General features: G+C 34.3%; 1 protein-coding gene across 5 annotated transcripts; it reads right to left on the reverse strand.

Annotated features, from left to right (window-relative positions):
- Positions 1–366: 366 nt before the first annotated feature.
- LOC123920356 (ubiquitin-like-specific protease 1D) lies at positions 367–13,392 on the reverse strand. Of its 5 annotated transcripts, none has more exons than XM_045972629.1 (14): positions 12,764–13,391; positions 12,406–12,448; positions 10,135–10,232; positions 9,793–10,046; positions 9,120–9,168; positions 8,870–8,970; positions 8,743–8,775; positions 8,541–8,636; positions 7,419–7,515; positions 6,259–6,356; positions 4,727–4,846; positions 2,783–2,897; positions 1,899–2,009; positions 367–912 (listed from the first exon to the last, which is right to left on the reverse strand). In XM_045972629.1, exons 1-14 carry the CDS (start codon positions 13,070–13,072, stop codon positions 697–699), a joined length of 1,740 nt encoding a protein of 579 aa, XP_045828585.1. In that variant the 5' UTR covers positions 13,073–13,391; the 3' UTR covers positions 367–696. The 5 variants fall into 5 exon arrangements, with proteins under 5 accessions (XP_045828585.1, XP_045828584.1, XP_045828587.1 ...); XM_045972628.1 differs by having other exon boundaries at positions 9,793–10,049; XM_045972633.1 differs by lacking the exon at positions 367–912 and adding an exon at positions 2,118–2,156 and having other exon boundaries at positions 1,925–2,009; positions 9,793–10,049; positions 12,764–13,392.
- Between the last annotated feature and the right edge of the window lie 304 nt (positions 13,393–13,696).

A 13,696-nucleotide genomic window follows, 5' to 3' on the forward strand; every position in this document is an offset into this window, starting at 1 on the left:
TGTCATTAATTTTTGTAGAAATTAGATATTATCAAAGATGTAATTTAATTTTTTAAACAATTAAATTAGACTTTTGCTAACAAATAGAAAATGAAATTCGGTTCAACAATGTCCAAATTTTAAAGTAAAATAAAAAAGAAGAAAAAAACACAAAATTTACTTTATTACTCTCTGTCCATTAAACATTTTCCTTTGCCTTAAACTTCAAATTAAAAAGTGAAAACTACCTGTGCTTTTACTTGCGACCGATAATGAAATATACAAACATGACACCAACCATTGGCACGTTAGAAAAAGGAGCTTTATCTCAGGTGCTACGAGACCTTTTATACTGCCACATATAAACTACTTGATTAAAATACCATGTTGAAAGTTAAGAGAACTAAAATTGAAATCATAAAATATCTGATTATCATTAGTTCATAATTCTTGCAGATTAATCTTCAATCCTATTAATTATCTCTAGTAGTCAGTTCTGTAATGTTTCCTACTATACATTTAAAAGGAACTCTTAACCCACAAGAAATGGTTAGAAACTGGAAGAGTTGACATTTTTCTGGTCTTACGACAAAATCCCATCTACCTTTTCTTGTATAAGGTAATTGGACTATTTACCAAACCATAGGAAACTTCCCACCCAAAACTGGTGTCTGTACACGGTAAAAAGCGCCAACATCAACTATATGAACAAATTGTTCATTCAATTATTTCAGAATTGCAACTCATGATGCCATCTTCGAACGAAGAGTCCTTGGCAGTCTCAACGCATTCGGTTGCATTGGCATCAGATGAAGGGGAAGATGCTGTTACGCCGTTAGGCTTGATTGAATTATGTAGTTCTGCTACAAGCAACTTGTGGATTTTTGCTCTCAAATTGGATGCCTCTTCAGCTTCGAACCACTTCTTGCTAAACTGTAAATTGATAAGTATCGAGTTAATAAAACCCATTACTTGAAATGAAATTGTTCTACAGAAGTAATAACAGTGGATATAAGGTTGGCATGGTAGTTATGTTGGTGGAATTAAGGAGTGGATTAATAACGAGGATGATGGTTTTATCTCTACTCACAAACATCGTTGTTAATCTCAGATAGTGGCATGTAGCACCTACCCCTAAAAATGCTATAGCAGTATAGCGGATAGCGGGATGACAAAAAATCCATGTACAAAGTAAAAATAAATATCAACAACATACATAAACACTAAAAAATAGAAAAGTACACAAAATTAAAGGGAGAAACATACTTAATAACTATAATCAACTTTGTCATTTCCCGTCAAAATAAATTCTAAATGTAATTTGTAATCAAAATAACATTCAATCAAGTTCTAAATATACTAAAAAAGGAACAAGAAAACACAGAAACAAAAAGGAAGGAGAAAATAAACATTTGCTCAGAAAGAGCAGTGATAGGGAACTCGAAGAATGGAGAAGAATGGTCAACTCAGAGAAGCAGAAGGAACACTCAAAGACGAAGGAACAAAGCAGCGATAGGGAACTCGAAGAGAAATAAGAAAAAGAAAAGCGGCCACAATTGCCTCTTAAACATGTGGGTTAATAGATATTAGATCACTCAAAGGTGTAAGAAAATAGAAAAATACCCTCAACAAATTAAAACAATTTAAAAAATTATGGTTTTCTGAAAATTTCCCCCAAAAAAACACGATAGCAGGCACGAAAATGCTATCGCACCAATACTCAACCGCTTTTTGTGCCCGCTATGACCGCTTCTCCCAATAGCACTTTGCGGACCTATGCTGTAGCGTGAAGGGCCTCGCCGTCATGCTACGCCTCTATAGTGCGATATTAACAACATAACCCACCACATAACACTAACATAATAATATATACTAACATTTGCAATTCCAAAAGAAACAAAAGTAAAAACATGTATTACCATTTTTGCTAAATCTTTCTTTTTCGGTCTTTCGGGTGCCTCTTCCATGAAACGCTCAATGAAGTATAATACAAATAGACCACAGTCATACTCATTCTTCTGTTGGGGAACCTGGAGTAAGAGCACAAAAAATGTGACATTTTGTCGTAGTGGGCGTCCCATAATTTTGAAATTTCAGAGGAAAAAAAAATCACTATGCATATTCACTGAAACAACTACCTAAAAATTTTGCTGCTTCGTTCCCTAGCATCTATTTTCCTGATCATCAAGAGGGTGGAAGGGGTTGGGAGTATGTGATGGATCAGTTATTGAACAAGACTTTGAAATATAAGAGCATCCCAAGTGAATGGTGACAATGTGAATGTATGATAATATCTATGTTGTCGAGATGAAAATGCTAGCATCGAAATTTGTCAATGGTGACAATGTGAATGTATGATAATATCTATGTTGTTGAGATGAAAATGCGAGCATCGAAATTTAAGAAACAACTTCAATGAGCTAGAATAGAAGTCAACTTGCTAAAATCTGAAACAAAATTCTGTTGCATTAAGTTTAAGATAAAAGTCTAGGGTTGAAGGAGCTTTTTTAGGAAGCTGTCAAAAGTTTTATGGTTGTTTACCAAACAAGGTTCTAAAGATGGATTTCAGCCCTTCAAATGTGATTCACTCGACTCCAGGAAAGTCTTTAAAATTCCAACATCAACCACTAAATTATGGACAGAAACAATCTGTCAAAAAGTAGGCATCTGTTGCATATACTTAAGGCCATTTCATTTTTAAGAACTGACGGTGAAATAGGATACATGACCTTCAGACAACTAACGAGGTTAATAGCAAACTATCAACAGTACATGATTTTAGATTTACAGGTCAGAAACTTACGGCTATGACTCGAGTTTCAATTCTGCGAGAAAGAGACTTCCATATTCTGTCTGCAATCGGAACATCTGAAGAAGCACACTCTCGACTCAAATAGTTCTTTTCTTCGATCAAATAGCTACAGAGCATTATTTGACATCATTAAGCTCATGTATAAATCAAAGATAAATGCCTACAAGCAGTTATCGGAATATAGCAAGATAAATGAACTAACAAAGTGAAGTTGTAAGAATTAGACTGGGGATCAACTTAGTCAAATGTCTGGGCTACAGACCCAGTGGTCCAGCTCAAAGTCACAGTTAAAACAAACCAAATGGGTTTTTACCTGGTTCAAATCATGTTTACCTGGCTTAACATGTTTCATTTAAAAGTTATCACACACTTCAGATGTGTTAGAACATATTAAATAGATATTATTTTAGAGTATCTTAGTTTATCTCATAGGATAAGTTTCTATTAGTTTCGATATTACTTGGTTATTATTATGATTTGTTTTTTCATTTCCCTATTTGTCTAGGATTAGGAGTTTTTATCCCTATAAATAAGGGGAGAGTTTAGTCTATTGAATCAAGTTAATATATTTGTAACTCATCACTTCAATGTGAAATCTAGAGTCCGGTTAGATCCACCGTGATTTGTGTTGTCACTATTATGCTTCCGGCTTCCTACAAGTTTGGGAACAAATTAATAAATGTATTCAGAATTTATTTTATTGAACCATCTTTTTCTGCTTTGTTTCAAACAGTTTCTGCCTTCTGTTGTCGTGCAATCCTTTTCTCCAACGCCTTTTCAGCTTTTTCGGCTCCCTAGTCACTGTCGGCCACTATCTGCTGCCACGCCAGAGCACTTTACAAAAAACCCACCACCACTCAATTTGTCATGTGCTGATATACGTCGTCCCAAATCCTCCGACCAAAAGACGGCTAACACTCTCTCACACATATTGACAGTGAGAGACAATTTAAAAGAAAAAACGTCATAAGTCACTGAATCCTAAAACCAAGGTCAGCTAACAACCTCTAACTGCCTTGGTAACTGATTTAAAAACAGAAAACAAACTTAGAACAGAACAACTAATACAAAGCATTAATTATTCCTATTTCTATAATTTTTCCTAACACAAGCTCTTAGAGGTTGAGCCTCCGAATTATTAACCCTATAAAAAATAATGCTTTGTTATTATAGTTTTTAGATTTTTCTATTTATATAGCATTAGGAGCTCCTTTGTTACATATTATGCAAAATGTGATTTTGGCATTTTCAATAATTTAAAGAGATGTTTGTCTACTGTAATGAATTTTTTTTGTTTTAATTTTTTTTTATAAAAAACACGATAAGCTACTAAAAAAAAACAGCTTGTCATTTGAAGCATTTTTTAGATTTTTTCGGCCTCTCATTTGAAAACATACAAAAACATCCAAAAGTGATTATTTTTACCTAAAAAAACAGATTTTTTTATAGAAAAAGGCTATAACAAACAGAACTTATGAATCTTATATCTGTATAAATAAATTGGCGTTAGTGTTTAATGGTTGTATCAAATTATTATCTATCATATTCAATATTAAAAGTTCTTATTGTTTTTCTCCTCCTAAAATCCACAAATCAACAAAATGTACCGGTAAAGTTCTTATTAGTGCCACTCGCCGGTTTTCAAGACCATTCTTACAGTTATGCAACAGAGTCTAGACTATGGGATCGTGTTTCAAAGGGAATACGAGATACTAAATTATCAATCCCAATGCTTTAAACTTTATATCATAAAAAATAGTAGTTCACATTTCACAAGCAGAAATTTGCAACATCCTTTAGAAATGTTAAATAATAAAAAGCTGATAAATGTGACGAACAATTGCCTTCAATAATAATTTTATAAAGATATATACATTAGTTTAAATGATAATTAATACATGGTAGATAGAATAACAAGCAATTCTCTAGTCTTACCTTTTAATATTATCAAAAACTGATTCACTTGAGTGAAGACCCAAAGAATCCAAATGAAGTATGATTGGTCCTGATTCATCTTTGTCTGGGATACATATAATGATCAAGCTCCAATGACAACTGAACACATGAAAAATCACAAGAAATAAATCCATATGCGATTAGAGGTTCTGGGCATTTTAATAAAAATCAATGATCCTTCTGTCAAATGCAAATATTGGGCAGGAAAAAGCACACACAAATAAGTATAAAAGATTATATTTTAACGACCCATATGGAAAGCTTAAAGATTTGTATGGGAGAGGGGTTTTGGAGGGGAAGGGAGTGTTTAAAATATGCTATCCCCGTGTTTTAGAATTTTTAGAAGAGGGAAAGGGTCTGGGTCTTTTCTTCCAAACACCTCTTCTAGTGTTTTCTTCGGTTCCCCAAATGGGAGAGGGGGGGGGGGGGGGGGGGGACCCCTCAGTGAGACATTACCCTCCCTTTTCCTCCCCTTCCTAACTTCCAAACACAGGCTCAAAGAATTGATCGGAACTACTATACCAACAAGATGCATCTTTTAGGTAACCCGTAACTCAAGAACTCCAAAGTTAAGTGTGTTTGACTTGGAGCGGTTCTAGGACAAGTGACACCTAGGAAGTGTCTTAGGGAAAAACAAGCCATGAAGACTCGTGACGGTTTGTAGGGATTCACAAATTTGAAAAGCAACATGGTTACAAATAGTATCAAAGTGGGACCTCTCAGTACGACATGGTCCAAAGACAATCATTCGACAGTTGATGGACATTTGATATCTGGGGTTGAATGAGGGTGAGGGGTGATCACAGTTGTAAAATATGAAGCACGGATAAGGAGCGGCTTTTGGAAGATTTCTAGGAAGAGGATCATGTGAATTAACCGATTTCACATTAGAAGGTGAAAGATTCTATGGCTGTACAACAATGAGACTACAATTTATAAAATCTTATAATTGGTTGGTATTATCTATATGCACAGATACATCTTTTCAGGAGTCCATAACTTAGGAATTCAATTCCAGCAATATACTCTTTATTGATTAGTAACTACAGTGATAAGCATCTATCATGAAATTGCACAAGAAGGATAGAGTGTTTCATTGATTAGTAACTACAGTGATAAGCATCTATCATGATAAGCATCTATCTTTATTGATTAGTAACTACAGTGATAAGCATCTATCATGAAAATGCAAGGTGAGGCTACCTATAATACACCTGCAATATGTTTGTCCCTTCCCTGAAGCCTGTCTGGTGAATCTCTATCGCACCAGGTTGCCAATTTTAATTTCATTAAAAGTCAAAATATGAAATACAGAGCTTAAATTATAGCTTAAATATTAAAACACGAATAAATGTTTCTTCAAATGATGGCCCTTTTCTATCATGTGATAGTATTTTTTTTTTTCTTCAGATAATAATTAGTAACTGAATTTAAAAGAAAGCACGGAAATAAATTCCCACTGATTACAATACATCTACAAAAGAAGTTTCAGTGCTAACAAGAAAACTTACTCCTGGTGTATTGGAATCAAAACATATGCCTTTTGAAAAATATTAACACCCTTCCACCACCTCCTGAACTTTGCGAAGATTGTCTCTCTGTTACTTTCCTGGATAATTTAAAGGGAAATGAATTAGAGCTTATCTCAAATAAAGTATGAAGAGAAGGAAATGTGAGGGAGGCACAAGAATTAACTACAACAACAAAAGCATCTTTACACTGATTAACTTTGTATTTAGGTTTATTAGTTAGGTTTTTATACAGTTTTTTTTTATAGAGTTAGTTACTTCTGTTTTGTTTTTCAGTTTTAGTTAGTTTAGTACTTTAGTTATTTACAGTTAGTTTGTATTGCTGCTTTCATCCTTAAGATAAATAAGAGGATCGGATCAGTTTGGAACAGTTTTTCAGTAATTGAATAATGGATTAGAAAACTGGAAATTCCAGTGTGAGGGGAAATAGTACTCCCTCATGTAATCTTTATCTTCCTTCATCAATAAAATTTCAGGGGTGAATAATCCCCTTTCTGGTGCGAGTGAGATAGTGTTCCCTCATGTATAGAAATTAGTAACAGAAGTTGGCTAAGAATGAAAGTTTGTTCAACGGTGTAAATATTTTACTCCCTCCGTTTCTTTTTATTTGTCGTTTGGGAATCGTGCGCACTATTCATATAATCTACTTTAATCACTATTCATATAATCTACTTTAATTGTAATTTTCTACTAATATATAAAAATAAATATTAGCATATAAGATGTTGTTCAATTTGTCTCGACGAGTATTTTCAAAATATAAAATTTTCATAATTTTCTATAAAAGATAATTAAAGATATTAGTGATCAAAGTTGTACATTGGCATATGTGCAGAAATCTAAAACGACAAATAAAAAGGAACGGCAGGAGTACTAGATAAATGACTTGCTGAAGTTGAAACTTTAATTTAAGTTAATGGACCCCGGTGTAGTTTAACATGCCTACTTAATCTCAAAATATACATCCAATTACCAAACAAAATACACATTTAGTAACACACAGAAAGGTAGAATAACTTAGCAACCAGTAGTAAAATCAACAATGCATTATATCATAATGATTAAGAGTTTGCTTCCTCAGAAAACAATCTCCATCATGCACATTATTACAGCTATGAACTTCCAGGAAGATGATACAGTACCTTGCAGGATACAGCTTCTGTAAGTTTCTTGTAGAAATATGTGTTGAAAAAATGGCAGCAGTCTAATATTGTCAGAGATACTCGCTGCTGCAAATATCTAGCCAATACAAAATGTCATAAGTAGAGAGCTCAAAAATTAAACAGCCAAAACATGTCCAGGTATTATTATTGTTGGGCATAATGATTCAAGTTTTCAGCATCACTAGTCCAAAAGGGACTAAACAAGTGATAACAAAAACAGTTCAGTAGATAATAACAGCAAATGGAAGTGAATGAGTTCAGCTATTGGTTAAATATTGAGGCTCAATTCAGAAAAAGATCAAGACAGTCATCTGTTTTATTTAACAGCCAAGTTCAAGCCCGGCATTATGCTCAATCATATAACTGAAAGCTCAAACTACTCCCTCCAGTTTCATATATAAGCAAAATTTGACTTTTTAGATTCATTGAAAAAGTAATGTATCTAATCAATAATATAGACTACATACATTACTTTTTCAATGAATCTAGAAAGTCAAATTTTGCTTATATATAAAACCGGAGTAGTATATAGGCTTGAGAATAACAGCTCACAGAATTCGGTGCACGCAAGTGCGCGTTTGTATAGAGTTATAATTTTATATAACAAAAAGGACACTGATAATACTACCTCCGTCTCCAAAATGTAAGACCCTCGAGTAAAAAAAATTGTCCCTTTAATAAGATGCATTAACTGTGTTTTCACAAAAATACCCATATTTAAATGGAGAGAATTAAAAGACCAATCATTTATCTCTCTTATTAATTGAAGGATTGAATGAAAGATAGCCTATTAGTTAGCAGTAGAGGGAGACTAAGGAAAACTATAGGTAAAAGTCAAACCATTAAGAAGGATTGAAGTTCAATGGTATGTCACCAACCGTGATTTATGATAAAATATCATATGGTGTCATTTCATCTATTAAGCTAATCCCTTCTTGTGCGAAATGACTTTGGTCAGGTGGCACCAAAACATGTTCTCTGAGTTTAAGGGTAACAAGAGAAGACACCAAAATTGCGTGTTTTTCTCTTCATTTAAAAAAAATTACTCAAAGGAAAGGAACCTACAGGGGGAAATGTAGAAGAAGAGCCAAATAGACTTACCGCATGTAAAAGTTCATGATAGTTGATGTTAAGTAGCCTTCAGGAGCAAGGCATTCCATGTCGTTGTAACAAATTTCAACACACTCGGGATCATCTCTGAGCCAGCAATCATAAATGAAAGTTAAAAGGTTAAGCAACACATACTAGACATAGAAAATTGTGGTTGAAAGACAATGTTCTAATATTTACTCTTCTGAAGTACCTTGATGGAAAATAGACCTTAGCTTCTTTCAAACTGAAAAGGAACAAACAAATCAAATAACACTAAGAATTTCATGGAATATTCCTAAACCATAAATAGATATACAAAACAAATCAAATTCCCTTACTATTCAGGAACTTTGTTTTCTGTTCTCTCCAGAATACGAGGATCTTCGCTGTCATCATCTTCCTCATCATCGTCGTCGTCATCAACAACAATGGGTTGACCCTGTTAAGAAAATGTCATGTATGACATCACTAGTGAGTAATTAAGGCAGCTAGAAAGATGTGTCATATCATCAACGAACTACTTGTCAACATGGGACTCGTATAACCAACAACTACCACTGCCAAAGTTTATAAGCTATGCAAACATACCTTCCTAGACCTTGAGCCATCTGACAGAATTGCCTGAGAAGCACCCTTACTATCACGTAGGAAAAAACATTATCAATAATGTTGTGAACAATCTAACATTATCCTTCCAACTCAGTTAGAGCTAAAACTAACAACAAACCCTATCTGTCACCATATTCAGCTTAAGGATGGAAAGGATGAATATATAGATTTACCTTTGAACAGTTCACAACCACATTAGAACAGGAGAGGGAACAGAATTGTAATAAATTATAATACACAAAAACTTCATATCTAATTGAGAAAATTGTAGATGCAAAGATTTAAGGGTGAAGATAAAAGGCTACACGACTTTATTAAATAAGGAATAACCCAGGCCCGGGGTAAATCAAACATGTAAATAAGCATTCAAAATTGCACTAACAATGCTGAGTGACTAAATGAGTTTTATGAAAGGCAAAAGATACATGCCAAGTGAATTAACAATGGAAAAGTGACTAAATGAGGCAAATAATTCAATGAAAAAATCACATAATAATGTTATTCAAAACAATTGGAATGAAAAACCGTGAAATTTTGTGAAAATCATACAATGGCAAGCACCCATCAATTTTATGAAAAGGAATACTAGATGTAAAAGCAATTAGAAATGGCAAATGGAATAAATAAAAAACCATAAGGCATTTTCTCTTACTCTTTTGAGTAGCGTCTTTCTAGATTCCTTGTAATAGTCTGTAGGGATAAGACAGAATTGGCTTGGCACCTTTTATCATCACTAAAAGTATCACGTATGGAAAGTTTCCTGGGGCTTTTAAATGGCAATTGTCTTGAAGATGATCGATGTCTCTTTCCTCTTTTACGTTCTCTGTTGGGTCGTACTGTCTGGTTGTTACAATGCTTGAAATATTGCTTCTCATTGCTAAATGCATCAACAGCTGTACAATTAGTCTGCTTCATAAATTAAAGTCAGATACATTATATCAGGCAAGATAGAAACTAAAAATACAGTATTTTACGAATGATCCAAAGACCTTACATTTTTATCATCCAATTTCTTCATAAGGCAAGATGCAAAAGAGGGTTCTGACTGTGGACGAGATGGCGAATTCTCTTGTCTCGATTTATTAGACACACCTACAAAAGCATTAAGCTTCTTATTTTACAACAAGTAATTAAATCATGTATTGCATCCTGCTTTACAGATATATCACACTAAAAAATCAGGTTTCCCATGTTGGGATTCATAATCTAGTAATAAAAAACAAATTCCTCTTTTTTCCAAGAAAGAACAAAAATGACATGTGCTAGACTGTGACAACAATCTTTTTTTCCCTTTTGTTACCAAAGAATCATCGATAGATAATAATATGATGAATCAACTATCCCAAAAGCTTAAATTGTTAGGTGAAGATATGTGAATGGATTTTATCTCATGAGGTAGCTTGGATAAACCTTTACCAGAGATACTTGAGGGAAAATATAATTTGAAATAATCTTGCAATGGCTATGAATCTTCAAAATAGTATATTAGATTCTCGCATATGGGAAAGTAATTTCGAATTTTCGATAGACACTTTCTATGAGAAATCATAAAAGGTTATTGGGAATACCTTATTTGTACTTATTTCATGACACCAACATTTGTATAAATGTTTGGACAAAAACGTATAAAATCAGTTATCAGTTATTGACATAATTGTGAGTTGTTTACTAATTAACTCCAAGAATAGCTTATAAAACCAGCTTACGTTGATCTTAACCCTATCACTCTTCAATTCCCATCAATCTCAAATTTTATTTATACAATGAAAACAAAAGTTGAGATTACAAATAGCTTAGAAAAATTATATCCCATTCCTTTTCCCCAAAGTCCTCCATCCCCTCCTAAGGCTCAGTTTGGGAGGTTAGGAGGGGATGGAAGGCTTTGGGGAAAAGGAAGGATAATCTCTCAACTTGAATGAAGGGTTTATTTTTCTTCGTAATACAAAATCCACCCAAATATGGGGGAACTCAAATTGTATTGGAGGTGGATTTTGAAAAGCTTAGAAAATTCATCAAATCCTTTTTATAATACTCTCAGCTAAATTTATTAATCATAAGCATTTCCTTCTCAATTTCTACAAAACACTTTCTCTTCTAAGGTGAGGGATTTGTCTTGTACTAATAAAATATGAAAGTAATTTTCCCTTTACTTTCTACATATTTCTGAAGGGAATAGGATGAAAATAATTGCGAGTAAATCTTTTTCCGGTATTATAAAGAGAAATAATGGATTTGAAAATTTATTCAAAATCCTCCAAAACCCTTCCCAGTGCATTTTTTTGAGTTCCCCCATATTGGAGGGTTTTAGTCCAATGGAGAAAAATAAAATCTCATACAAGGTGGGAGGACTAGTCACACCTCCCTTTAATATTTCCTTTATCCCCAGAGCTATCGCCTCCTTTTCCCTCAAGACTTCCAAACAAAATTAAGTGTTTGTCACATAAACTCTTATTATTTGATAAACACTTGGGCTCTATTTGGTTTTGTGGGGAAGGAAAATGAGGACTTTGTAGATAAAGGGATGAGGAAAGGGAAAGAGAAAGGGACAGTAGACTCTCACCTTATATGGATGTTTCTTTTTCTCCTGTGGATGAAAAATATCCAATCTGGGTAACTCAAAAATTGTATTAAAGAGAACTTTGGAAGAGTTTGGAGGGTTTTGAATAAGTTTTCAATTCTTCTCATCTCTTTATAATACTCTAAAACCAAAGAAAATATTACTCACAAGTATTCTTCCATCCTCTACAAAAAAACTCCTCCAAATAAAGGTGTGTGTAGTATTTCCCAAACTTTCCTTTCCTCTTGCCCCCTTCAAAGTTCTCCTTCTTTTCCATCCTAACTCTGAAACAAAGTCTTAATGCTTATTTAAATTGTTTATGCAAACGTCCCATTCCATTAGGTTCCCTCTAACTCTAAGCACCAAGGGTGACTCTCAAGCGGTGTTTTCAAATAACAGCTATAACAGCACTAAGCACTATTTTGAACAAATTGTTGTTTTCCACGATACACTACTTAGTACAAATTGTGGTCAAATAGTGGCTATAACAGTGCTATAGCAATGTAGCATTGAAGAATTTGAACAAACCGCTGTTTTCCATGACCTGTTATTAAAAACCCTGCTTTTTAAGTGTCAACCCATCCATTTATTTTCTCTCCATATAATTCTATTATTATCAAGTATAACCAACGAAATGGCATGTACTCTAAAGTCAAGCCATTATAGGAAACACTACATAATTTCATGCTTTCGGAACAAGACCCTCACCAACTGAATCTGAGCTGGTAGTAGCCTGCTTCTCTTCAACTTTCTGTTCTACAAAATAAACCAAACAACAAACAAACAAACAACACATAAGCAATCACTCAAGTCCTGCAAAATCATGAAGCAGTACAAAAGCACTGATAGAATATATCTAATTATAAAAACAATTGAAACAAATAATAATATATGAAACACAGCACTCCTGGGATTAGACGTGTCCTGATGTCGGTGTCAACACTAACACTTATAATTACATTGTATCATTTTCTTAAATTATTATAGGTGTCAACAGTCTCCTGTGTCCGTGCTTCATAGCAAATAAAAACAAAAAAATGTTGAGTTAGCATGGAAGGAGCAGAACCTGCGGAGGAGGGTTGACTTTCCGTCTATGAACCTCTTCTTCATAGCACCTGATGACAGCGCGAAGTTTGGCACCTCGGTCCGGCAATTTTTTACCGGCGGTATTGAGACTATTCTTCTTTCTCCGAATTTGTTCATGAAGCTCGCAATCTTTGAGGTCTTCGAGGCCGGGGACAAAGGACTGAGGCTCCTGATCGGAAGCCATAGCAGAGGGTTTCACGAAGATTTCCGCCGCCGGCGTTTCATCGAGAAGCGTGTCCCAGTCGAGAGGAATAGGACCTTTCCGTTGTTGTTGTTGTTGCTCCTCCATTCATTCAGAGTGTGACTGAAAAACGGTTACGGCTATTGCGTCTCTGTGCGTGCTTGTGTGTGTGTGTGTGTTGTGTGTATAAGAGAGTGTGCAATCCCTAAAAAAAGTGAATGTGGGAGTGATTAGAAAAATGGAAGACGAAAATTGAGGCAGTGCCGCAGTATTTGCGCATTAATTGGTGGAATTTGGGTGCTGCACTGCGTCAAGACTCAAGAGCCATCTTCTGTGTCCAACATCTCCTCTAAGCTTTCATTTTTGAAGAACCCAATTAGGGATGTCAATGGGTATACGGACGGGGCTCGAGGGGAAAATGTGTGCAAGTTTTTTTTTTTTTTTTGTATATATAAATACGTCGGGAAAATAGGGTAGGTAGAGATCAATGTTTTAAGGGTCATGTTAATTTGTCCGGGCATATGTTAAGCTAGCTAAAAATAAAAATATATAGCATTTAATGATACAAAGAATTTAATGTTTAAAGAATTGAATACAACACAAGTTCAATAAATATTTTTCACATTTATTTTCTTAACATGTGCCTTAAGGGCACAAGTTAACATTTTTCATGTTTTAATAATCAGTGTGACCTCTAGTTCAAGGTAGGGGGTGCTCGCGGTTCGGTTTGGA

The sequence above is a fragment of the Trifolium pratense genome, linkage group LG4, assembly GCF_020283565.1.
Source record: "Trifolium pratense cultivar HEN17-A07 linkage group LG4, ARS_RC_1.1, whole genome shotgun sequence".
NCBI lineage: Eukaryota > Viridiplantae > Streptophyta > Magnoliopsida > Fabales > Fabaceae > Trifolium > Trifolium pratense.

What these genes read in the sequence shown, in the direction of transcription:
- LOC123920356 (XM_045972628.1), bottom strand. Translation starts at nt 13,072, where the DNA reads ATGGAGGAGCAACAACAACAACAACGGAAAGGTCCTATTCCTCTCGAC. An exon ending in GAAAGACGCTACTCAAAAGA is followed by an intron (nt 9,169 to 9,792) that starts GTAAGAGAAAAT and finishes CCTACGTGATAG; the next exon opens with TAAGGGTGCTTCTCAGGCAA. An exon ending in CAGAAGCTGTATCCTGCAAG is followed by an intron (nt 6,357 to 7,418) that starts GTACTGTATCAT and finishes TAAATTATCCAG; the next exon opens with GAAAGTAACAGAGAGACAAT.